This window comes from Physeter macrocephalus, chromosome 19 (genome assembly GCF_002837175.3).
Source record: "Physeter macrocephalus isolate SW-GA chromosome 19, ASM283717v5, whole genome shotgun sequence".
NCBI lineage: Eukaryota > Metazoa > Chordata > Mammalia > Artiodactyla > Physeteridae > Physeter > Physeter macrocephalus.
In genome coordinates, this window is record NC_041232.1 from 20,022,415 (window position 1) to 20,047,563 (window position 25,149).

Sequence of the window (25,149 nt, forward strand, 5' to 3'; positions counted from 1 at the left end):
AAGGGAAAGGAAAGGAAAGGAGAAGGGAAGGCAAGGCAAGGCAAGGCAAGGGAAGGGAAAGGGAAAGGGAAAGGAAAGGAAAGGAAAGGGAAAGGAAAGGGAAAGGAAAGGAAAGGAAAAGGGAAGGGGAAGGGAAAGGGAAAGGAAAAGGAAAGGAAATGAAGGGAAAGGAGAAGGAAAAGGAAAAGGGAAAGGAAAGGGAAGGAAAGGAAAAGAAAACAAGCCACCCCCAAATGGCCCTCGCTTCCCAGTAACAGCTGCGGAGGAAGCGGCCTCTCCGTGGAGACCATTCACAGGCTCAGCGAGGCGAGCCTGCCCCTTCTGTGCTCCCGGAGGAGGGAAGGTCCGTGCCTCCTCTCGATGCCCTGGAGGCCACGGGGCTGGGCCGGCAGCTCCCTGACCGGTCCATTCCTCCCCCGGCGTGGCCCTGACTGTGAGTTCACATGGAGTGCGGGAGATGCTGACTTAGGGTTCCTCTGCCTCTGGGTCTTCATTGCAATGCGCTGACAGCCCTGAGTCCCTGGGGAGTCAGCGCCTGACCCCCCGAGCTCCTTGCTCCCTGCCCCGCGCCCTCAGAGGCACTACGGCCCTCAGAGGTGTCTGGCCGAGGAGTGCTGGGGCGGAGGTGGGAGGCGGAGGTGGGCCTGCGCGTCGCGGTACCCAGGAGGGATGCTTACGGCAGGGACCCCCCCCCCCCGCAGCACTTCCGGGGGACCACGGCGTGGGAACCTCGAGGGGCTGGGTCCCGGGCGAGCGAGCTGGCGTCAGAGCCCTCCCCGCCCAGGGCTCCCGGCTGCAGGTCTGGCCCACGGGCCCGGCTATAGGATGCACAGGGCGGCGGCGGGGCGGCAGCGAGAAGACTCACCATCTTCAGCTTGTGCTGCTGCAGTATCTCATCCAGGTTCTGCCTCTTCTTGTAGTTGAAGTAGAAGTTCTTACACTGGGACACCGTCTTGGAGCCCACCATCCGGGCGATGGCCGACCAGTTCCGGCCGTGTTCCAGGAGACCTGTGCGGGGGACGGCGGCAGGTGAGGGGCGGCGGGGGGCTGGACAGGCAGCGGGGGCCCGTACCCCCAGCCTGGAGGGCTGACAGAGCCCTGGGCGAAAGCAGCCCTGATCTCGGGGCTCAGGCTCACTGCACGGGTCCAAGGTTTCCGGAAAGAGATGGCTGGGGTGGGGGACACCAGACGGGTGTGGGAGGCCTGGGCTCCCTGGGCCGCATGGGACAGCCTGGGCTCTAGGAACTGGAGGGGCAGGTGGGTGCAGCCCTGGGTGTACCCCTGCTGAGGCCACTGTCAAGGGTTCCGGGGGCTGAGGGCTGAGGGCTGGGGCACAGACCCCACCCGGGGCCCCACCTCTCCTCCTCCCCTGGCTGTCCTGACCCGGCACTGACACTCGCTCACAGCTGCAGACGAGGCCTCGGGAGACGGGCTGTTTTCCGGCCGCACCAGGCCAGAGAAAGGAAGGAACGTGTGAGCAGGGGTGGGAGGGTGGAGTCCGGCTTGGGGTGAGCCGGCCCAGGATCCTCCGCGCCCAGGTTAACCGGGGCACACCCAGAGCCCAGAGCTCCCCGTGGACGCCTAAAGGCCCACCCTGGACTCGGGGTCTACCAGGCGTGGTTCAGGGTCCGGGAGTGGACTTGCCTCCCCAAATCACACCCCCCCCCATCTCCATGAGCTTCTCACACGGCCTCACAGACTCCTGATGTGGGGAGAAACGCCCAGGAATTGGTAGACCCCATCCCAAATTCACCTAGGGCAGAGAAAGTTCCCTCCGTCGCCACAAACTCAGGCCAGAGCTGCACCTCCGAGCCCGATTCCGTTCTCAATGCCATAGACACCAGGCTCTGCAGAAACGTCGTTCCCCCAGCCCCCCTGGAAGCCAGCCCCGAGTCGCAGCCCGTCTGCCCGCAGCGCTCCCAGCACACGCCTTGCACAGGCCGGCGCCTCTGCGTTTTTATGCCTTGCATCTCCAGGCAGCGCGCCTTGTGTGGCCAGGTCAGCCCGAGCAGGTAGGGCCTGTCCCCTTCCTGACGGCTGCAGGAGGGGCAGATGGGAGGCTCCGGCCTCCGGGGCCTGCGGGGCAGGACTGGGCCCCCAGAGGGCAGCAGGCATGAAGCCTGAGTCACGGTGCCGGGAACACAGCGGCCTCTGAGCCCCAGAGCTAGACTCATAAGGACTAGCGAAAGATTTCCCATAAAGAAGTTTGAGGCTGTTTTCCTTGAATCAAATCAAGCTGCAAGCAGGGAGGGCTACGACTGATATTTTTCCGGGGTGCGGGAGCGTAAGGGGCGGACAGTCTGTGTGTCGGTATTTTTTTTCTTTCATTCATCCATCCATCCATCCATCCATCCATCCATTCATACATTCACACAAACATGTGCCGGCGGCTCGCTACATACAAGGCTCGCACAGAAATAAAACAGCAGCAAAAACAGCATCAACAAACCACCAGGTCACACGGCCGAGCAACCTGGAGTTTGCAAAGCCCTGCAAAGACTTGGTTCCCTCTTTTCCTTGCTGTTGAGGCCACGGCTGTTTTCCCATCCCCGGGATGGGGGAAACCGAGGCTCCAGGGATCAGAGGAACTCACAAGCTTATGGGGCGGGCCAAAGGGCCAAGTGGCCATGGGACCCAGGTTGTCTGCTCTCCTGCCTCTGGGCCCGGGGGGTGGGGTGCTAGACTGACAGGCCACCTGCTCCCCTGTGGAGGCCACGGGGCCACATGGCCCCAGGGCAGCTCCTCAGGGTTCCTCAAGGACAGCCACGGAGGGGAGGGCTGGGGCGTGGGATCAAGTGTAACCCAGCCCCCTGACCTTTCCCTCCGCCTGCGCCCGCAGCAGCTGCCACTTCCACAGGACCTGGCGGAGGACGACGGGGACGCGTTTATTTATATTTCCCCAGCCGGGGCCAAGAGAGCCCAGGCAAACACGTTGGGCCGGAACCCCGGGAGGGAGAGGGCGGGTCTCCCATCTGGGCCTGCTGAGGGGTAGGTATGTGGGGTGGCGGTGGGAGGGGGGGCGATGAGGGCCCGGGCGGTGGGGGGGGGGGGGTACGAACCTCAGCGGGGTTGACATTTACAGGCTCAACACATAAATAAGGAGGGGGGGGGGGGGGGGGGGGGGGGGGGGGGGGGGGGGGGGGGGGGGGGGGGGGGGGGGGGGGGGGGGGGGGGGGGGGGGGGGGGGGGGGGGGGGGGGGGGGGGGGGGGGGGGGGGGGGGGGGGGGGGGGGGGGGGGGGGGGGGGGGTGGGGGGGGGCGGGGGGGGGGGGGGAGGGGGGGGGGGGGGGGTGGGGGCGGGGGGGGGGGGGGGGGGCGGGGGCGGGGGGGGGGGGGGGGGGGGGTACGAACCTCAGCGAGGTTGACATTTACAGACTCAACACATAAATAAGGAGGGCGCTTGGAGCTGGCTGGGGGGTTGGGGTCCTACTTAACTCCACTGGTGGCGGAGGGGTCACCCGGACCTTCCCGAAAGCTACTCTCGAAGGAGTGCTGGACTGAGCTGTCCAGAAGCCCTGCCCAGAACGTGCTGTGTGGTCTCCGCCATCCCCCCTGCTCTCTGGGCCTCAGTTTCTTTAACTGCTGCGTGAAGGGCTGGGGTGAATGTCCTAGCATTGCTGGCTAGGGTCCCTGGGGTGGGAGTGGGTGGGCATGGGCTTCCTTCTGGTCCTGGTCCTGGGAACCCCAGACCGAGGGTGCCAGGCACAGGGAGACGCACTTTAGACCCCGCCATGCCTCGGAGACCACCTGGACCAGACCCAGCTGAAAGCCCCCTCCCACCCCCCCGCCGACTCCCCTCTACCTGGAGAGAGCACCTCTGAGCATGCGCCAACCAAGACCCCCAAGGTCCGCCCCAAGCACAGACCTCCTTCCGGGAGAGCCCCAGCCCGACAGCCGGAGAGGCAGGGGAAGGGGCACCAGGAGAAAGTAGGGGGGGAAATCCCACGGGTATAGAACTGCCGAGTCCGCCGCCCTGGGGCCCCTGTCGCCCCTGGGGTCCCTGTCACCGTGGCCCGAAGTCGCCCCCCCCATCCCAGTCCCCTCCCCGGAGCCACTCACTCACATCCTCTCATCGGCGTCTCCCCCTCCGCCAAGTTTCCCGGAAACATACGGCTTGGAGGATGCTCCAGGGATCGGAGCTGGGGCAGCGGGCTGGGAGGCGGGAGGCTGGGCGGCCCTGGTGCCGGCTCCGCAAGGCTTCTGGCTGGCGTCTGCGGGCGGCTCAGCTCGGCCTCACATCCTTCTCGTCCAACGGCGCGAGGGAGGGGGGAGGGAGGAGGGAGGGGCCGGGCGGTGGGAGGGCGGCAGGCGGAGGCGGGCTCCGAGGAGGGCGGGGAAGCAGCTCCGTGCCGCGCGCCCGCGGTGGCCCAGCGCTCCTCCGGCGCTGCCGCCCCCGAGCCGTCCCCCCCGCAGCTGCGGGCGTGCGAGGTGCCCTTCGCCGATGCGGGCGGTCGGGCGGCGGGAAGGTGTCGGCTGTGCCAGGCGTCACCAGGGAGCACAGTGTCAGCGGCTCCTCGGGCACCACTGTGCCCAGCGCGGGCGCTCGGCCCCCGGACCCCCGACGCCCCCGCGGGGCAGAATGCAAAGACCCCGGAGCGTCTCGGGCAGCAGCAGCGCCCCGGCAGCCTCGCTACGCGCCAGGGCTCGTCCGACCTTCCTGCTGCCTGACCCAGCGAGACGCGTCAGGGCTGAATGTGACCTCCAGACGGAGGCTCGCGGGAGCGGGCGGGGGAGTGTGGCAGAAGCCCAGGTTCGGAAGGGGCGGGCCAACTTGGCACTGGCTTCCCCCTCCCTCTCTCCCCATCCGTGGCGGTGGCGGCGTCAGCAGCGGTAAGAACAGATGAGGGTTCAGAAAAACAGAGCTTCTCCACCCCGGCAGCCGGGAGCAAAGAGCTTCTTCCGCTGTCATTCCCCTGCGCTTGGTCCCACCTGTGGTCTGCCCCCCTCCCAGCCTGACGCTGCCGTGGTGGCCAGGCCCTCCGTGGGGGACTCTGGAGGTCTGGATGGGCTGGAAGGCGGCAGTGGGCGGGCAGGGCTAGCCTAGCATTCTAGGAGGAAGCTTAGAATTTGAGGGGACTCTTCCAAGTGCAAATGAGACCTCCAACCCCTGGGGATGGGGGGAAGGGTCTGGAGCCCGTCAGAGGGCTCTCTGCTCCCCGAGGGTCTTGGGACTACGGCGGCCTCTTTCTCCCCTCTCTGAGACACCCGTGACGACTGGGTCAGCCCGCGCCCCATACAGACACCTGCTATGGACGCCCCAGGCAGCTCCCAGGAGGTTGAAAGTTAACCGAGTTGACCTTTGGAGCGAGATCCAGGTCACGACCGATTTCTCCAACTCCGGGGTCACTGACCTGCTTGTCCCTTCAGCCCTCAGCCTTTCCATCCTGCCCAAGAAACCCAAGGAACGACAGGCCACAGGTCTCCGAAGCACCCCGATACCCCTGCTTTGCCCCCAGCCCTCGCCCTGGGCCCTGCGGCACACCCTCCAGGGCAGGCAACGGATCCCAACCACATCAGGGATCCGGGACGTCGTCGTCCTGCCTGAGTCCCATCATCTGTTCTCTGCAAGGGAGGCCCAAGACGGCTTTTAAGGATGCCAATCCAATCGTGTCACTCCTCTGCTTCAGATCGTCCAGTGATGACCCAGAGCTCTTGGAATAAAATCCAAAGGCCTCAGCGTGGTGCGTGAGGCCCTGCAGAGCCAGTCCTGCCCCGCTGTCCAGCCTGCTTCCTACCTCTCCCCTCGCTCGCTCCAGCCACTGGGACCTTTTCTGCCCAGCCCTTGGATGTGCCCCAGGACATTTGCACTCACTGTCCCTGCTGCCTGCATGGCTTTTGCGCTGCCGCCCCCGAGCCGTCCCCCCCGCAGCTGCGGGCGTGCGAGGTGCCCTTCGCCGATGCGGGCGGTCGGGCGGCGGGAAGGTGTCGGCTGTGCCAGGCGTCACCAGGGAGCACAGTGTCAGCGGCTCCTCGGGCACCACTGTGCCCAGCGCGGGCGCTCGGCCCCCGGACCCCCGACGCCCCCGCGGGGCAGAATGCAAAGACCCCGGAGCGTCTCGGGCAGCAGCAGCGCCCCGGCAGCCTCGCTACGCGCCAGGGCTCGTCCGACCTTCCTGCTGCCTGACCCAGCGAGACGCGTCAGGGCTGAATGTGACCTCCAGACGGAGGCTCGCGGGAGCGGGCGGGGGAGTGTGGCAGAAGCCCAGGTTCGGAAGGGGCGGGCCAACTTGGCACTGGCTTCCCCCTCCCTCTCTCCCCATCCGTGGCGGTGGCGGCGTCAGCAGCGGTAAGAACAGATGAGGGTTCAGAAAAACAGAGCTTCTCCACCCCGGCAGCCGGGAGCAAAGAGCTTCTTCCGCTGTCATTCCCCTGCGCTTGGTCCCACCTGTGGTCTGCCCCCCTCCCAGCCTGACGCTGCCGTGGTGGCCAGGCCCTCCGTGGGGGACTCTGGAGGTCTGGATGGGCTGGAAGGCGGCAGTGGGCGGGCAGGGCTAGCCTAGCATTCTAGGAGGAAGCTTAGAATTTGAGGGGACTCTTCCAAGTGCAAATGAGACCTCCAACCCCTGGGGATGGGGGGAAGGGTCTGGAGCCCGTCAGAGGGCTCTCTGCTCCCCGAGGGTCTTGGGACTACGGCGGCCTCTTTCTCCCCTCTCTGAGACACCCGTGACGACTGGGTCAGCCCGCGCCCCATACAGACACCTGCTATGGACGCCCCAGGCAGCTCCCAGGAGGTTGAAAGTTAACCGAGTTGACCTTTGGAGCGAGATCCAGGTCACGACCGATTTCTCCAACTCCGGGGTCACTGACCTGCTTGTCCCTTCAGCCCTCAGCCTTTCCATCCTGCCCAAGAAACCCAAGGAACGACAGGCCACAGGTCTCCGAAGCACCCCGATACCCCTGCTTTGCCCCCAGCCCTCGCCCTGGGCCCTGGGGCACACCCTCCAGGGCAGGCAACGGATCCCAACCACATCAGGGATCCGGGACGTCGTCGTCCTGCCTGAGTCCCATCATCTGTTCTCTGCAAGGGAGGCCCAAGACGGCTTTTAAGGATGCCAATCCAATCGTGTCACTCCTCTGCTTCAGATCGTCCAGTGATGACCCAGAGCTCTTGGAATAAAATCCAAAGGCCTCAGCGTGGTGCGTGAGGCCCTGCAGAGCCAGTCCTGCCCCGCTGTCCAGCCTGCTTCCTACCTCTCCCCTCGCTCGCTCCAGCCACTGGGACCTTTTCTGCCCAGCCCTTGGATGTGCCCCAGGACATTTGCACTCACTGTCCCTGCTGCCTGCATGGCTTTTTCACAGATCTCCTTCTGTCTTCCTTCAGTCCTCAGCTTCAGGTGATACCTCCTCAAGAGAAGCCTTCCCTGACCACTCTCTCCACAGTCGTCCTCTAGCCACCCTGCCATCCTGGGGTTTTGTTATCTCCAGAGCACTTATCACTCCCTGAAATGAGCTCCTTGGCTCCACTGCTCATGGACAGCCGTGTCTCTGCACCCACAACTGCTAGGCGTGCAGGAGGCATCTGGCAAATGAACAAAGCTCCAGACACCCCGGGTATCTGGGTTTGGGAGCCCTCCGGGCATCCCCCCAGGCACCTCTGCTGCCTCTCTGGGGCTCCCAATTAGGAGCTCCAAAGAGAGGAGGGAGCTGAGCAGTTTATCCCCCCGGGGGGTCTTGGACCCTCCCCAGAAGAGACGTCAGGGAGTGCCCGCCTCTCACACCAGGGGCACGTCCACACACACTCTGTGCCGGTGCCCCAGACGGCAGATTCTGCCAACATCCCCTGTGGTCTGGATTCCCTGACATCACTTCTAATTCCTAAGGAAGGAGTTTCGTTCTGAAGTGTCAAGAGGCGGGAACTAGGAAGTGAAATTGACCAAGACAGGAAGTCAAGCCAGGAGGTCTGGTCTGAGTCACAGACTTGGAGCGCAGAACGAGGTGAAGGAGCAGGGGGTGGCCGCAGAGGTGCCAGTGAGCGGGGCTTCTCTGCGTCGTGGCGGCTAGGCCAGGCCACTCTGGCTGTCCTGGCCACCCTCGGTGGGGACCTTCCCCCACACTGTCTGGGGGCCTGGGACGAACTGTTCTCACGGGAGCAGTGACTCACCCTCCTCAGCTCACGAACACTGGCCCCCAGAAAGGCCTCGTCCCTGTTTTGTCCCTCCGCACGCTGCTACCCACTCAGGGTCCCTGCTGTAGGCAGCTCTCACCTCTGGGGTCTTCGAACCTGCACCAATAGCCGACCTCCACCCCGCCACGGGCGAGTTCTGATAACCCGGGGGGAGGAGGAGTCTTTCTAGCACCTGCAGTCACCACACTGTCATCCACCTGCATCCTGGGAATGTCACAGCTGCTCCCTCTGGAAACCAGCGTCCGCCAACCCCCCCCGCCCCCGCCCCCGCCCCAGGAAACACTGGCTTCCCATTACCCCAGCCAGCCCTGTGCAGTCCTGGAGTTTTCTGTTCCCTTCATGAAGAAGCACAGGCCGCCTCCGAGAGGGACATATCCACACCCCTCCCGCCAAATGCCACTTTCCAGGAGAAACTCCGGTTTGCACAACAAGATTTTCTGCCTAAAACACTATCAAAGGAGGGGGGAAAACATCCAGCAGACTTAGTCCTGAGTCATACCACTTCCTTATTTTGGAAACTCCAAGCCCTGGGTGGGTTTGACTTGGACCCAGCCCCGGCTGGCGACCTCCTCGCTGGGAGCCTACTGTGTATCTGCACCTCTGACACTCCCGCCAGTCCCCGAGGGGATTCGGCCAGACGACTTCACACCTGAACTTGGACTTACCTTCCAAGTAAGTCCAAGTTAACTTTTCTTTCCGTCTACTCTTTTCAAAATAAGTCTCGGTGCCTACATTAGCCTCAGCTTCAGCTATTACATCTGCAAATCACAGGGACGACGTGATCTCCCAATACATGATCAAAGCCAATGATCTCCCAATACATGATCACCTATTAAGATGAAAAAAAAAAAAATCACCTGCATGCGACCCGACACCCTACCACTTTGGGAAAAATGCCATGTTATGTGTTCAATGTCAAGTTTTCCCACAGAGCACAGCCAAGTGGTTTGCTCCCAGGGCCAAGCAGCTCTATGTTATTTGCTGGGCAAGCCCCAGCTCACTGCCCCTTGGGCCTCAGTTTTCCCATCTGCGAAGCAGAAGGCATGTGTGCGTGTGTGTGCATGTGTGTGTGTGCACGCACACGTGTGTTCGCAAATATGGAGAACTCGCCTCGAGGGTCCCTTGGGAGGATTAAGTAATATCATTCGTGCAAAATGCTGGAACCAGCCAGCAGCCACCACGTGGTAACAGACATCATCATTGCTGTGTAACCTGCCAGGGGTCTCCTTCCCTGAGGAAGCACCAACTTGGACGCCCACGTGTGGATTTTGCTCCTGGGGGTGCAGGTGGGCTGGGAGATGCTTGACTTTACCTTCCAGGGTGCTGACAAGGAACAAGAGAGTGGCCTGGAGCGTGCCCTGGTGTCTGGCTGTCCCCCGAGTTCACGCAGAAACCCCGACTCTCTCCTCCTTCTGAACCATCACAGCGGCCTGTTTCCCGCACGTCAGAAGCATCCAGGTCGGGGGAGAGCGCACCCAAGACAAAGCTCAGCAGTCTCTCTCCAGCCGGAGGTGGCGACAGGTCCCCACCGATGCCAGCCCTGGGATGCTGCAGGGTCCCTTCTGACAACCTTTAAGGCCGCCCCGCTCCCGTACCTCAACTGTCCTCAGTCCCCCCTCCAGGCGCTGGCCCCGTCTCCTGCTGGGCCCTCCCTGATGCCCGTACTCAGAAGTGACCCAGCACCCATGGTGCATCAGCCGCCAGCCCTGTGCGCTAACCACAGCGCCACGCTGCCCGGCGTGAGCGCCGGTGGGCAGGTGCACGGCTGTCCAAGCACAGAGGCCATCGCTCTCCCTCGGTCCCTGCAGTGAGGACGGCATATGAGGCTTTGATGATAGACACGTGGCTGGCAGGCCCCACATTTCCAAGTTCCAAGGCTGGGGACTCACACCCCCCTCCCCAAGCCTCAGACTCTTCATCCGTAAAGGCGAATTAAACCAGCCAGTGTGCGGAGCAAGCATTTTGGGGGTGCAAAGCAATTAGTGGTTTCTCCCTCGGTCCCCATGAAAGGGGGCGAGTCCTGCAGGCAGAGACAGCCTGGAGTTACTGGGGGAGAGTTCGGGGTCCACCTGGGCTCCATCCGGCCCGACAGGCCTTGCTTGGGGCCACCAGATCCTGGTCCCTGCAGCACCCGACTCTGGGGCCGCACACCTCGCCCTCTCCCTCCTCCCCAGCCAGGCCACTCGAGGCCAGGGAGGGGCTGGCGGCCAGGAGCTGGGCCAGTGCCTATTTCTGGTCTGGAGTGGTGTGCCCGGGGGCTTCCCTGCCCCCTCCACAGCTGGCGCCCTGTCCACCAGAGAAGGGGGCTGGGGACCAGGAGGAGGTGCCAGCAGAGCCCTGGGCCTCCCACACAGCTGGGTCGAGACTGCAAGCCAGGCCAGGCTGACCTTCCCCAGGGGAACCAGGGCCTCACATCCCAGCCTAGTGCCTGCCTAGCATGGCGCTGGGCCCGAGGGCAGGCAGCCAGCTCCCTGAGGCTGCCCTGCACATGCTCAGTCCTCACTTGGTATGAGCCCCAGGACAGGCAGCCCTGACTCCAAGCACAAAGGAAGGAGCAGGTGCCCACCTGCCCACCTGGAACCCTGCAGCCATCCTGGCCCCTGGCCCACTCCTCCCCATGCAATGGTCTTCCCCATGCTCTTAGAGTAACAGCCAAACTCTATCCCACAGCTGGTAAGGCCGGGGGGTGAGGGGTGGCCCTCCAGACGGCCTCTCCATTCCTTGCCTCTCTTCCCCTCGTTCTCTGGGTTTTAATAGCTTCTTACTTGACCACGCTGCCCTTGCCACAGGGCCTTTGCGCATGCTATTCCTTTGCTGGGAGGCCCTTCCCTCTCTCGTTATCCGATGAATAGTAGCCAGGCCCACGGACGCACTCATCCAAACCTCGCATCGGCCCCATCCCCATTCTGTAACTAGAGTGCGTGAGTTCAAATCCCAGCTCCACCAGTTAACAGCTGTGTGACCTTGGGCAGCTCACTTAGCCTCTCTTGGTCTCGATTTCATCATCTGGATAAAGGAACTAGTAATAGCATCTGCCTCATAAGGTTAGTGGGGATGAAGTGACTTGATACACGTAACGCCTTTCGCTGCACCTGGTGCCCAGGCGTACCGACAAGTACTTGATCGTGTCACTTAATGTTATCTCGTGCTTTGGGTGTCAGCCCAAGGGCCCTTCCCCAGCGCTGTGAAACCACCTCCAAATGTCATTCTACACTTGCTCAGCAGGCCACTCACCTCCGACCCCCTTCCCTACGGCCCCGGGAAGCGCAGGCACTGCTCAGCGTCACGCACCCACAAGGGACAGAGCTGGGACTCAAACCCAGGAGGAAAGGCTCCGGAGTCTGTGTGCTGAACTGCAGGCCTGCCTCTTCTGAGCACGCACCGTATGCCAAGGACTGCACGAATATGGCCCATGCCGCTCTTATAATGCCCCTCGGTGATGGCATCCCAGCGTCATTTTGGAGGACGAGGGAAAATGAGGCCAAGACAGGGAGGGGCCAGGCCAGGGTCACAAGGCTGAGGAGCTGGTTATCATTACAAACAGTGACAGGGAACTCCGTGTGTCTAAGTCACCACCCCTGTAAGCGCTTCTGTTTTCTTTCACCAAAACCCCACAAAGGTGGTTGTCCTGGATCAAACAGTGCTCCCCACCCGCCGCCAAATTTCACGTCCACCCGCCGCCAAATTTCACGTCCACCCGCCGCCAAATTTCACGTCCACCCACCTGTAACCTGTGAATGTGACCTTATTTGGAAAAAAAAAGTCTTTATAGATGTGATCGAGTTAAGATGAGGTCATGCTGGATTAGGGTGGGTCCTTATAAGAAGAGGAAAATTTGGACAGAGACACACAGAGGGAAGATAGCCATGTACGATGCAGGCAGGGATTGGAATGTCTAGAAGCCAAGGAGTGCCGAGGATTGCCAGCAACAGCAGAGGCTGGAGGAGGAGAGGCAGGACCTCCCCGGGAGCCCTCAGAGGGAACCCAGCCCTGCCGACACCTTGATTTCGGACTCACGGTCTCCAGAACTGGGAGAGAATACATTTCTGCTGTTTTTAAGCCACTAAGTCTGTACTTTGTTACGGCAGCCCCACGAAACTCATACAGTGGGTGATACTCTAATTCCCATCGTACAGATGAGGAAACTGAGGCACAGAGAGGTTGACTAGCTTGCCCGAGGTCACAGAGCTAAAAGGTCCAGAGGCTGAGGTCCAGTTTCTCCCTGGGGACGGGGGACCCTCTGCAGCTCATCCTTCTAGGCCTGGCTCCTGGAAGTCTCCTGGGATGCCTGGGGCAGGCTCAGTGGTCCCAAGGCCCTGGGGACACCTGGCTGCTCACTTCCTGGGCTCCCCGAGGGAGGGACCAGGGCTGGCTCATCTCTGGGTACCCCGCCCTGCACAGGGTGAGGCACTGGGTCGATGTAAATGGGTAGGAGGATGGGTGGGTACCATCTGTCTCGGGCCACAGCTGGGTTTTAGGTACCTTCCTGGGTTTCTGAGGGCCGGGGGCACTGGAACATTCCTAGTCCCTCCACCCCCACCCACCGTGGAGAAGGAGTCCTGGGGGCTGCCAGCACCTGCCTCCCGTCCCCGACCCCCTCCCGCCGCCTGGAACATACAGCCATTAGCAGCCACCCTGAGCGGTAATTGTCCAGATTGCTATAATTCACGGCGGACAAGCACACTGGCGCTCATCACATTATCACAAATGTCACCGAGCAGGGCCTCGGCGTGCACGGTCCCTGGGGGGACTCGCACGCTGCCGTCTCCGCGGGCAGGACCCAGGATGAGCTCGCTGCCGCCGCTGAGGATTCAACCTTGAGACAGCGGGGCGCGCTCCCGTCTCAGCCGGTGAGTCATATGCCCAGCCATCTCCCAAAGGAAGAGAGAGGGCAGCCTCTGACTCAGCCGACTCCCGGTTCCCGGGCAACTGGGAGGGAGCTGGGGATGGGGCTGTCATGACGACAGAAGACACAGCACAGGCCGGCAGCCCTGGGACATGCAGGTGGAGCCCCTCACGGCCCTGGTGGGTGGGTCCCCGGGCAATATCACTGCCGGTGGCTGAGATCCCAGGGTCTCACGTGTGGTTAAAAAAAAAACATGCAATTCTACACAAATGTTCACAACAGCATTATTCACGATAGCCAAGAGGTGGAAACAACCCAAGTGTCCATCAAGCAAGGGATGAATGGATAAATAGAACTCCTCTGTCCACACGGAGGAATACAACTCGGCCGTAAAAAGGAATGAGGTGCTGACACAGGCTACGACATGGATGGACCTCAACAACGTGACGCTGAGGGAGGCCAGACGCAAAGGGGCATCTGTCATGTGATGCAATTCACGCCGAAGTCCTAAACAGGCAAATCCGTAGAGACGGAAAGCGGACTAGTGGGCACCAGAGGTTGGCAGGGCTTGGGGAAAATGGGGAATGACTGCTAATGGGTACGGGGTCTCCGTTTGGGGTGATAGAAAGTTTTGGGGCTAGAGAGTGGTGATGGCTGCACAACTCTGTGAATGTACTTAATGCCACTGAATTGTACACTTTAAAATAATTAAAATGGTAGATTTTTACATTATATGTATCTCACCAAAATTAAAGGGGGAAAAAAAAATCACACATTTTCAAGTAAAGCCTCTTTTGCACCCCATGGTGAATCCACACCAAAACCCACAAAGGAGGCGCAGAAGACAGCAGAAAAGGACAATGTGGCCCCCTTGGGGGGCTGACAGCACCCACTGACCCCTGGCAGCAGAGACTATGCCCACAGGCCCCCGTTAGCGCTCCCCTGAGACGCTGAAAATAGGACCTCACCTGCGAGAGGAAGCAGGGCAGCTCGTCCTCTTCTGAATGATGCTGAGGGTCCAGCCCGGCCCTTCCTCCAGGCCGGCCTCACCAGAGGGCTGGGAGCTTGGAGGAAGGAGGTCTGGAGCCTCCGAGGGACAGCGTGCCCGGACAGGAGCCCTGAGGGGAGGGGCCCGGTCCCAGGTAGGGGGCCTGATCAGGTCTGGGGCTGCTCCTGGTCAGTTTCTGAAACCCCAGGACCAGACGCTCAGGCCCCTAGGCACCCTTTCCCGGCGCGGGGCGGGGGGGGGCGGGGGGAGGGGGTGGGCAGGGCAGGCAGCCCACGGTCCAAGGTCTCAGCCTCCAGGCCCAGCTGTCCTCGCACGCAACTGTCCCTGTGCACCTGGGTCCTTCATTAGAAAGGCCATTTGCTCCCTCCCTGAGTCATGACCTGAGCTCTGGGCACAAAGAAGCTGCACATCAGCAGTGGGGCCTCAGCGGGACCTTGGGGACAAGAGCTGGGAGGCCCAGGTCACCAGCTCCAGGACCGGGCCATCCTCGGCCTCCACTCCTCACTCCCTCGTGCACAAAGCGGCCGGAAACAAGACTCACCTCTCGGGGCTGGGCTCAAGATGAATGAGAGCAGGCAGGCAAAATGGGGCTCAGACGCCACCTCAGCCTTGGCCTTCCTGCCGGCGCTGAGCTAGTCTGACGGCCCCTGCACTGGGCACAGGAGAGGGAGGGGAGCTGGAGCATCTCCCAGAGATGGGGGCCGGGGGATCGACACCGACGTAGCCCCGACAGTGCCGGGCCATCCTTGGGACCCTCGGTGCCTGTTATCTCTGACTTCTCTTGGCCAACCCGGCTGCCCCTCTCTTTTCACAGATGGGGAAACTGAGGCCCAGGGATGATTGGTCACTGAGCCAGGAAGTCAAGGGCCCCGCCATCCTGGCTCCAATGAACAATGAACGTGCTGGTGGCTTCTACAGAGAACGTGGGGTCAGCACCAGAGCGCAGGGAGACGGCGCAGCGGAGGGGGACAGCTTGACCCCGTGACCCCGCCGCGGTGGCCACCAGCAGGCTCTGCACCTCCCGAGGCGCCCAGGTGCTCTGCCGCCACTCTGTCTGCAAGGCCATGACGTGCTGGCCCCAGTGGCCACGGAAGCCGTACACCGACAACATGGCCACACAGACCCATTTTCTGGAGGACAAAACTGAGGCTCCGAGGAGGCGTGGCCAATCTGAGAGCACCCAGAAGCGGAGCGTGCCCCCTGCAGACCACACCACAGCCCCGTTTAAGGGCACAGGTCAACCTCCTCCCCACCACACGAGCTGCAGGACCCGGGTGCCCACCGAGGGCGATGAGAGCAGCCAGAAACCCCTCACCTTTCTTGGCCGTTTCCATCTCTTCTTCGGTCCAGCGAGAACTCTCGTTCATCTCCATGGAAGCTGAAAAGGAAGACACGGCGTGTTGGCAGCAGCCTGGAGCGGGGCGCCTTCTCTGCCTCTGGCTACTCGGGGCGCCTGCTGGGTGGAGGGTGTGCGGGCACCTGTTTTACAGAGCGGGGCACCGAGGCGGTCCCGGGCCTGGACCTTGAGCTGCCTCTGTATGCACTCGGCTGCGAGCGCGGTGACCACGTGAAGGCGGGGGGAGATGCGGAGGGACGTGAGCGTCAGACGGGCAGGGACCTCATCTGGGCGTGGGCCCGCTGGGGCCGGATGATCCTCTGTCGTGGGGGCTGCCCTGGGCATTGCGGGCTGTTGAGCGGCGTCCCTGGCCTCTACCCACGAGGTGCCAGGATCCCCCACTCCAACTGGGACAACCAGAAATGGTTCCAGACATGGCCAGCTGTCCCCTGCGGGAGGGCCCTGCTCTACAGGGTGATTATTACATCCTCCCCTGACTCACGCGGTACAAGGACGAGGCTGCTCGTGCTGCTGAGAAGGAACGCAGCTGCCTCGGAGTCGGGGGAGTTAGCAGAGTGTCTGCTGTGGCTGTTTCTGAGCCTCTCCTCCGGGCTCCCCTACACGTGAGCCCTCGTTCTTCCCTGAAAGCCGCCTAAGATGTCGTGAGGGGGGCGAGCGTGAGGGACGTCAGCTTCACGGACTCAGTGCCGGGCACCGCGCTAGGCACAGAGTATGCACTTGGTAAAGGCCGCTGACCGTCAGAGGAAAGTTCGGGCAGCTTCCCCGCTCCCTGCTACCACGGCCAGCTTTCCCCTTTCCTCCCACGGGACCCCCAGAGGCAGACTGTGCAAGTGGAGCCTGGCGGGGGAGGTGCCCATCAGAGGGCCTGGGGTTGTGTTTTCCACTCCGCCATCCGGCCCCAGCGTCAGCCTGGGGTCCAGGAGAGCGTCCCCAGAAGTCAGGCGCGCCAGTGCACTCCTGAAAGGAACCCTCCTGCCCTGGGTCTCCAGGCACTCCGGCACCAGCCCACAGGAGCCGCACGGGCTTTGTGGCCAGCGGGCTGGGTTTGAACCCCAACTGACTGGGACTTTACAGAGGCAACATCCCTTCTCTAAGGTTCAAACAGCCCATCTATGGAATGGGTACCAATGACCTCCCACGGGGAGAAGGAAGAGGCGCCTGGCACGAGCCCTGGATGTGGGCGAGGGGGGCGTCTGTGAGACAGGAAACATCACCTCCACCAACTCCCACCCTGGGAAGACAGCCAGGTGGCTGGGGCCTCAGCCTGAACGCTCAGGCCACGGGTCGGGGTTCCCGCCCACGCCGGCGGGCCAGGCCCCAAATGGCCAAAACGCTACAGACAGCAAGCACACGCCGGCTGCCCCCCTGTGGCCGAACTCGGGAACTGCTACTCAATTCTTCTCTCTTTTGTTCCCCTCCCCACCGCCTGGGGTAGGGCGTGAGGCTCAGAGCTGAGGCCCACCGAAATGAAGGTACAGGGCCTTGCCTGGCGGTCCAGTGGTTAGGACTCCACACTTCCACTGCAGGGGGCCTGGGTTCGATCCCTGGTCGGGGAACTAAGATCCCGCAAAAAGGGGTGGCTTTTCGGCGGCTTGCGGGGTCTCAGTTCCCCAACCAGGGATTGAACCCAGGCCCTTGGCACTGAAAGAGCAGAGTCCTAACCACTGGACCACCAGGGAAGTCCCAAGGCCAGATCTTTTGAGTGAAAAACAAAACCAAGTTGGTGATCTGGAATTTTATGTGAACTCTCCAGCTCTGGAATAATCACGGCTGACAGCCAGTGAGCCTTTCCCATGCCCCAGGCACTGTTCTAGGCCCTTCCTACACACAAAGTCACTAAAACGCTCACCCCACGGTTACAGGCATTACGGGCAACCGCAGTGCCGATGATGAGGCCACTGAGGCACAGAGAGGTTAAGGAACTCGCCCCAGGTCACACAGCGGGTGTGCAGCTAACGCCGGGATTCTGAGCCTGCTGTGCTTGCGGCGCCCCTTCCCCAGCCTGAGACTCACCCAGCTCGGCGCTCTGCTGCGGGGTGATGGCCTCCTCGCTGTTGGCCTCATTGGCCATTGAGCGGGTGATGCGGCCTTTGCGTCTTCCCTGGCTGTTGGCGGTTTTGCGGCCTTTGGAGGCCACTGCCTCCTTCTCATCGTTGTCCTCCCCAGAGGTGTCATCCGTCTTCTCCCTGAAGGCCAGAGAGGGGAGACACGGATGGTCTCACCGGAGCCGGGAACCCAGGTGGCAGTTTCGAGGGACCTGCTTTTCCTGAGCAAGACGAGTGCTGGCTGCCAGCGATTTTCTACTAATCAGAGGGTAGGAAAGAGCGAAAAAGCTTGGGGTGAAGGCTGGCTGGTAGCAATCTGCAAGGCTCCTTTATTCACCAGACGAGGGAGGGAGTACGGCTGGTAGCCGTCTGGAATGCCATCTTATTTGTGAAAAGGGAGGTGTGAACTGGTAGCTGTTGTCTGCTTTATTCTCCTAACAGGGAGGTGGGCTGGGAGTTAACCGACTGGCTATTTTATTCACCAAGTAGGGGTGTGGGCTGGTGGCTATCTGCAAGACCATTTTATACACCAAACAGAGATGCTCTCTGCTCTCTGTCTGCAAGATTACTGGATTAACGGCATGGGGGTGCAGGCTGGTACAATCTTCAGGCCACTTTACTCCCCAAAGAGGAGACGTCCCCCAAGGGGCCCTATAAACGACACTGACTTTGTCTTCCGTATTATCAAGGACCACCGTGTCCTGCAGAAAACGCAAGAGGAATGTCTCCTGCCGGTCTTATGCAGGCCGAGCCAGGCGTGTGGGGAGCATGTGACCTCGATAGCTGGGGCTGGGGCTTTCTCAGCAGCCGACTCAGGAGAGTTCACTGCGGGGCTGCTCAGATTTATCACCTCCGCCTTCCGTTCATCTTCCTGAAGGGCCTCGCAGGAGTGTCTGGGAGACAAGGGGTGACGAGGCCAGATGTTCTGGGAAACCACATTCCTGAGCCCACTCCAGGTACCCGGCGCTAAGCCGTGCCCACTCCCCCTTCCTCGGAGTGAATCTCCAGCTGGCCGTGCTCCCGCCCCTGGCAGGCACGGGAGGCTGCCGGTGGGGGCGCCCCCACCCCCACCCCGCCCACCGAGGCGAGGCTGTGCCTTGATCTGCAAGAACTCACACTGACAGCGATAATTCTAAAGGTGAGGGCTGCCGCCTGCCTGCATCCCTAGTCCTTCCTTCCATGAGCAGCGAGCGCCTCTGACCCCCGCTCCCGCTCCCAGCATCTCCGCAGACTCGGCCGAGGAGGGGGAGGAGGAGAGGAGGCAAAGAGTTCCAGAGTCACTGCCTGGATTTATTCGCTCAGGAGTACAGCTCAAATGAGCGATCCGTCTCTGAGGTCTCCAGAGGCTTCGAGAAAGAAAGGGCGGGCGGGAGGAGAGAGGGGAGCGAGCGGGCTTCCGGAAGGGGGGCTGCCGGGGACAGGCGGAGCAGCAAATGCCTCCCTTCAAGGCAGGCGATCTGTAGATGCCACCCCCTCACACCCCCTTACAGAGGGCCGTCCACGGGCCCGGCTCAGGCTGAGCACACACCACGGCCCTGGCACCCCCCCACCCGGGGGTCGCGGCCAGGCCCCTGCCGGGTGGCCGGGCTGGCCTTACTTGATCAGCTCTTCCTTGTCATTCTCCACGTCCGGCTTCTCCTCCTCCTTCTCGGCCTCCTTCTCCTTCTCCTCTTTCTCCTCCTGGTTGCTGCGGGGCATCTGCTGTTGCTGCTGGGCCCCAGGGGAGGGGGGGGCGGGGGGAGAGGAAAACAGTGAGGCAGGTGAGGCTCTGCGCCTGGGCCCAGCGAGCCTGGCCCGGAAGAGGCCGCAGCTCCCCTGTGGTGTGAGCTGGGCAGAAACCCCCGGGGCACTGGGGAGGCAGCTGTCACGGGGTGAGGTACGGAAAGTGCTAGTGTCAGACGCCTGGCCTCTTTCACTTGGTGACTGTGTGACCTTGGATGAGGGTCTTGACCTCTCTGTGTTCTGATTCTTCCCCTTGAAATCGTGCCGACCCCTCAGCCAGGGACGGGGAAGCTGAAATGAGAGACCCCTTACAGAGCTGGCATCTGGCACTAGTATTTACGTGGGGCGGAAGCCCCCAAGGCAGGAGGGAGGGGGGCCCTGGTCAGCTTCAGGCAAGGGTGTGGTGAACATGGGGAAACCTGGGTCACACCCTGACGCCCCAGCCTGCCGGCCCCTGACAAAGCTCAGGCCATCTCTCTAAGCCTCAGTCTCCACGTCTGCAAAATGGGCAGATGGAAGTGTTGTCCCCAGGTCCCCGGGGGCCCGTGTGAGGATGGTTGCTGCTAGGATGAGGGTCCACTTTTGCTGCCCTGGGCCTGGTCTTCCTCTCGCGTCAGTCAGCCCTCAGAGGGGAAAAGAGCAGGCCCCGCTGGACGGGAGAGATCAAAGGGGCTCACAGCAAAACCAGCCACCCTCCCCCCACCCCGCAGGCCTGTTCCTTCCATCTCCTTCCCAAGTGGGCGGGACAGGTGCTGGCACCAGGCTGCTGACACTGCCCTCACCAGGACGGGGGTGGGGTGGGGGGTGGGAGCTCCTCCCCAGACCGCCACCCTTTCTGTCCAGCCTGATTTCTTTTAAGGCACACACTGATTCTCTTGGCCACCCCGAAGTCCTCCTTGCGGGCAGCTGCCCAACCAGACCATCTTTCCATCCCTTGGAAAAGATGAGCCGAGTGAAATGAAAACAAACACACAAAGCCTTTCGGTGTGTACGGAGGGGCGTGGCCACGCCAATTCTCCAACCAAGGAGAAAGAAACCGAAGCCAACGGGGAAGGGGAGGGTGGGGTTCGAGGGTTCCCGGTTCCCTTTCTCCCCATCTCTCCTCCACGCCAGGAACGCAAGCCAGTCCCTGGCACAGGCTGCCCTGGCCCGTGACCTCACCACCACCAATCCCCGCCGCCCCTCCCTGTAGCTTTAATTTATGCCTCACGATGCGGCTGAACACAGGGGCCAGCTGCCGGCATTCTGCGGGCGCCGGGCACACAGCGGGGGCGGGCACGTTCACGGGGAACCGTGCGCTTCCCGAGGCTCCGGCAGTGTCCAGCCCGGAACCTCCTGGCTCAGGTCTGCCCCCTGCTCTCTATTCTGTGAGAGGAGGGGCTGGAGCGGGGGAACAGCCTCTCTCTACCCCCTGCTATGTTGCTGTCAATTCCTGACGGGTGGCCCAGTGTCCTTGAACTAGCCTGCCCCCCCCCACCACCCCAAACCCTGAAACACTAAACTTCCAACAGCCGGGGTGCTGTGGCCGCCTCTCACCCCGGACACGTGGCGCCTCTGCTGGAGCTGGCCCCGCAGATGCGAGCTGGGGCGGAGTAGATGAGGGGGACCAGGGACCAGGACCCAGAGCAGGGGGAGATGGCACGGCCGACTGAGGGGGGTTCCCCCTCCCTGGGGACTGCTCGGCATGGCTGCTGTGGCCACCACTGAGACAGGCCCGGCTTCTGCACACCCGGGAACCTGACGCCCAGGGCCAGAAAGGGCAGGGCCGGGGCTTTCCAGGGGCAGGGCGCGCGACGTCTCCTAAGACCACCGCTGGTGCCAAGAACGCCCAGCTGGGCTGCAGCCTCACTCCAAAGCGTTACCTGCTGTCCCTCCCAGCGGCCGACTCCAGGCTTCCCTCCTGGAGCAGCTGTTATTGTCCCCTGGGTCCAGGCTGGTGGGGTCTCCAGGCCCCCTGGAATCTCATCCTTGGGCCGCCAAGCAGGCCACTGTCTGCCCCCGGCGCGGCCAGCACGGCTGACCAGGGCTGCTGCCCGGCGAGTCTGCACCTGCGCCCTCCTGCCCAGGGCCTTCCTGCCGCCGTCCCCCTCCAAATCCTCAAAAAGCCCCACCGTGGAAGATGCCGGCATTTCCCAAGAGCTTCCTACACGCCCGACACCGCGCTGGGCACAGTCTATTGACCAGCTCCCAGCCCCTCTGCAGTCCTGAGGATAAAGGCAAAGATGAAAAACCCAGCAGTAACAGTGACCTGGGGTTCGTGCAGGGGGGCTGCTCCTTCGCAGCAGGCCGAGCGCGCTGCAGATGTCAATACTATTCCACGTACTGCCCTTAGCCTGCCTCAGGTGGAAAAGGGCAGTGACCACTGCTCCCGTTCTGCAGAGGAAGAAACTGAGGTTCAGACTGGCAAAGCTGCACAGTCTCAGAGCGAGGGAAAAGGGGGTCTCAGAGTAGGGAGCGGGCGTGATCTTGTCGTCCCCAAAGCTCCGCTGAGAGTCTCGCCCAACTCCACACCCTGGTCAGCACCTTGGGCCTCAGACGGGGGTGCTATGGGCATCCCTGCCCCTTTCTGCCTAGCCTACGCTGTCCCCCTTGCAAGATTCCTAGAGTTCCGATCTGGGCCTGGGCCAGCCCATAACGACCCCCTCCCCTGAATAATCATCCACTTCACCGCATTAATAATAAAAAGAGCTCCAAGTGCCATGTGCCGGGCACATGTTTTAGGTACTCCCTCATCTCCTTTACCAACCCCCATCTTTCTCCCATTTTACAGAAGAGGAAACTGAGGCACTGCCAAAGCTGGGAAACAGCAACGCCAGGATTCAAACCCAGAGCCTGCGTTGACCCTGGTGGCACCCAGGCCTCTCTCTCTCCTGCCATCTCCACCCACCCCCTACGCCCCACCTGCCCCACCCAGTCTCGTGAGGAGGCTCCAAAGTCCCAGGCAGCACTAGAACCTGGTCCTTATTCCCGTCGCATCCCACCCGGGAGCGCGAGCCCAGTGTCAGACCCCGTGACCTTCTCCCTGACGCTCCAGGGCAGGGGCGGGCGACCCCCACACCCCAGCCTCTGGGAGAAGTGGGTGCGGCGACTTCAGAGCCACCCTGGAGCCGTGGCACGGAACCCCATGGACGGGCTCCCGGTTTCCTGGGGCCTGAACTCCACCTCCCTCTGGAGAGGTGTCCGTGCGCCCCGAGCTGAGCGATGCGAGTGGAAAAGGATGAAAGGGAGAAACCCCAGGTCAGCCCGGGTCTTAAACGTGGTTTCCACTGGGAGGGCCCGTCAGGCACGATGGTGACCACCTGCCTGGCCTCCTGGCGGGCACAGGAGGTAAGCGGCTGTCGTCGGGGTGCTCCACTCACTCTGGGAGACCGACGGCGCCAGAGGGAGGCCCAACTGCCAGGCCCCCGTCAGCCACCTCAGTCCCCGAAAGCCTTCGACGTCAGAGGACAGCAGAGACGGCGACGGCGAGCTCAGGGACAATTCACACGTACCGGGGCTCCGCTTCTGACCTCAGGCCCATCGCGGATCGCAGAAGAACGGCACTTGCTGGGTTTCACGGGCAACTTAAAGCCACTGTTCTCACAACTGCACACACAGATCACCTGAGGAGCTCTGGGAAGTCCCGACGCCCAGGACCCACCCACACCAGTCGCATCAGAATCTCAGGGTGAGAGGCCGGCATCAGCGTGTTTAAGTTCCCAGGTTATTGCAACGCGCGGCCAGGTTTGACGACCAGCGCGTAAGACAAGGAGCCAGCAAACTTTCTGTAAGAGCCAGATGGTAAACACTTTAGGGCCATCGGTCCATCGGTCTCTCTTGCAACAACTGACTCTGCCGTTTGCAGCTTGGAAACAGCCAAAATGTAAACAAGTGAGCATGGCTACATGCCAACAAAACTGTCTACAAACACAGGTGGGGGGCCAGATTTGGCCTGCAGGCCCTAGTTCGCCCACCCCTGCTCCCAACTAGCGCTGTTCGAACTGAAAGGCACACACGAACCACCTGGGGATACTGGGAAAATGCAGATTCCCGCTCCGTGGGTCTGGGGCAGGCCTGAGACCCTGCATTTCTAGGTAGCTCCCAGGGACTCCAGGTGCTGTTGGTTGCCGGACCACACGGCGAGGAGCAAGGCTTCCGGGGGTCCCTGTTTCACAAAACACACCCCGGACCCTTGCCACTGGCGGCGGGGGATGCCCGTGGTCACGGGAGAAGAAAACCAGAAGCCAGACTCCACCGTCTCAAATGATTCCGGAGCTCAGGATGAGGTTCACCTTTGCTTTCTAGACACGCCGTCAGTCATGCTGACAGCGGGCGTTGTGCCCAGTGCTTGGCCGTGAACGTCCCTCCCAAACCACAGCACAGCTCTGAGGAAGACCTGACCGGATCTATGGTTAGCCAGAGCCGTCAGTTCAAATCCCCGAGGGACCCCTACTTCCGGAGCGCTGAGCGCTGAGCGCTGGACCAACTGCGCCTGCTCTGTGCTGAAGCCCCAGACGCGGAGCTGTACAGAAAGTGATACGGATAAAAACAACAAAGGCTCATGAGACGCAACGAACATGAGATGAGGATCTCTCCTCCTCACTTGACACCTGCAGTTAATAACATCCTCCCGACAATGCTGGCGTTATCTCTGTTTGATAGAAGAGTGTACAAAGACACAGAGAGGTTAGCCCACCGAAGGTCACACAGCATTTCCTAGGAAGATCCTACAGGCAGGTGCTCCGTCTCCCCCTGGGGAATCACAGGCCCCTCTTCACCCCCGTTTAAGCCAAACTGTTCATTCCCTCCACAAGCACGCTCACAGAAAATACAGTCCCCAACCTTACGGAGCCAGGACAGGACGAACGGGGGCTGCAGGGACAAGAAAACTTTAGAAAGGCCCAGCACATGGCAGGTGTGACAGTGATTCATCCTGACCAGCGGGGATGAGGTAGGAGGCCTCCGAGCTGTACCTCCAAAGGCTTTTGGCGGAGAAGGATGAGAGGGGACGTTTCAGGGAGGGGACTTCTTCAGGCAAAAGCATGCCGGCGTGAAATCGCCCACGGTCCTTACAGAATGACATACTGGACTTGGCTGCAGAGCTTGACTGGCTTTAACACCCGTGCTCAGAAATACGGGAGGCGCCCCGACAGCTGTGGACAGCCGCTGAGGGCTTTTTTCAGAAGGTGGAGGGTGGGTAGGATTGACGTGTTCCACGCCGTGTTTTAGGGCGATGCGGCAGCGGGTCAAAGGAGGGGTGGCCGTTGGTTCCGGGAGTGAGAGGAGAGAGTCCAGTGAAAAGGTGGTACCGACCATCCAGGGAGGAGCTGGTGAGATTTAGTGCTCAGGTGACGGGTCCTCTAAATGCCTGATGAGACCTTCCCGACACCCAGCAACACCGACTGCGGCACAATCTCACTCATTCATTCAACAAACACTCTGCGGAGCATGTACTACGTGCCAAGTGCCTCCAGTGAGCAAATCCAGGAGGGGTCTGCCCTCGAGACACCCTATCTCTTGGCAGTGGGGGAAGGGAGATCGCAGGAGCCCAAGGTTGGTGGGAAAAGTGGAGTCAGGGGTCAGGACCAAGACACAAAAGTTTTCTGTTGCTGGCAGCCCCTCCCTGACATTCGGCCCCCACCATTCTGATCCAGTTCACGTGTCTTCCTGGAAAAAAAAGGCAGGCAGGGGATGCCGCCTTGGCCCGTGAGGGGCGTCCTTTATAAGACACACAGATATAGGTGTGTTGGGCCAGCGCGTACCAGCTCACAAGTGCAGACTTCAGTTTCCAGGAATTTTGCAGGTTAGTTGTTAAAAACAGCCATTATTAAAAATGGAAATGCATAACTTTACAATTAAAGAAATCATCATAAAAACAATGGTAGCTAAGTACTCAAAATGCATCCCTTCCCAATTACTTGACTCCATTTGGCTGTTATCTGTGCTCTCCTACGCCACTGCATCCACACGGCAGAAGTAGGATATGGTCCCGTCCCCCGAGGCGCGATGCACGCCCCCTTCCCAATTCCACGTTCAGTGGGCAGCTTGGAATCAGCGTGATGGGAGC

The 25,149-nt window shown here is 61.6% G+C and overlaps 2 protein-coding genes across 7 annotated transcripts in view; one reads left to right on the top strand and one right to left on the bottom strand.

Annotated features, from left to right (window-relative positions):
- The window catches only part of NCOR2 (nuclear receptor corepressor 2), a 124,620-nt gene that overhangs the window by 56,870 nt on the left and 42,601 nt on the right, over positions 1-25,149 (bottom strand). For all 5 annotated transcript variants that reach the window (XM_028480324.2, XM_055080609.1, XM_055080608.1 and 2 more), the window contains exons 9-12: positions 18,979-19,091; positions 17,350-17,522; positions 15,295-15,357; positions 866-1,008 (exon numbers count right to left, since the gene is read on the bottom strand). In XM_028480324.2, the coding sequence (XP_028336125.1) occupies positions 866-1,008; positions 15,295-15,357; positions 17,350-17,522; positions 18,979-19,091 (492 nt within the window). The remainder of the gene's footprint in view (positions 1-865; positions 1,009-15,294; positions 15,358-17,349; positions 17,523-18,978; positions 19,092-25,149) is intronic.
- On the top strand, positions 2,913-5,759 carry LOC129391587 (gametogenetin-like). 2 transcript variants are annotated; one of them, XR_008615986.1, is made up of 2 exons: positions 2,913-2,988; positions 5,367-5,759. XR_008615986.1 is itself a non-coding variant. In XM_055080610.1 (2 exons), exons 1-2 carry the CDS (start codon positions 4,121-4,123, stop codon positions 5,588-5,590), a joined length of 933 nt encoding a protein of 310 aa, XP_054936585.1. In that variant the 5' UTR covers positions 4,067-4,120; the 3' UTR covers positions 5,591-5,759. The 2 variants fall into 2 exon arrangements, 1 of the variants encoding a protein (XP_054936585.1); XM_055080610.1 differs by lacking the exon at positions 2,913-2,988 and adding an exon at positions 4,067-4,829.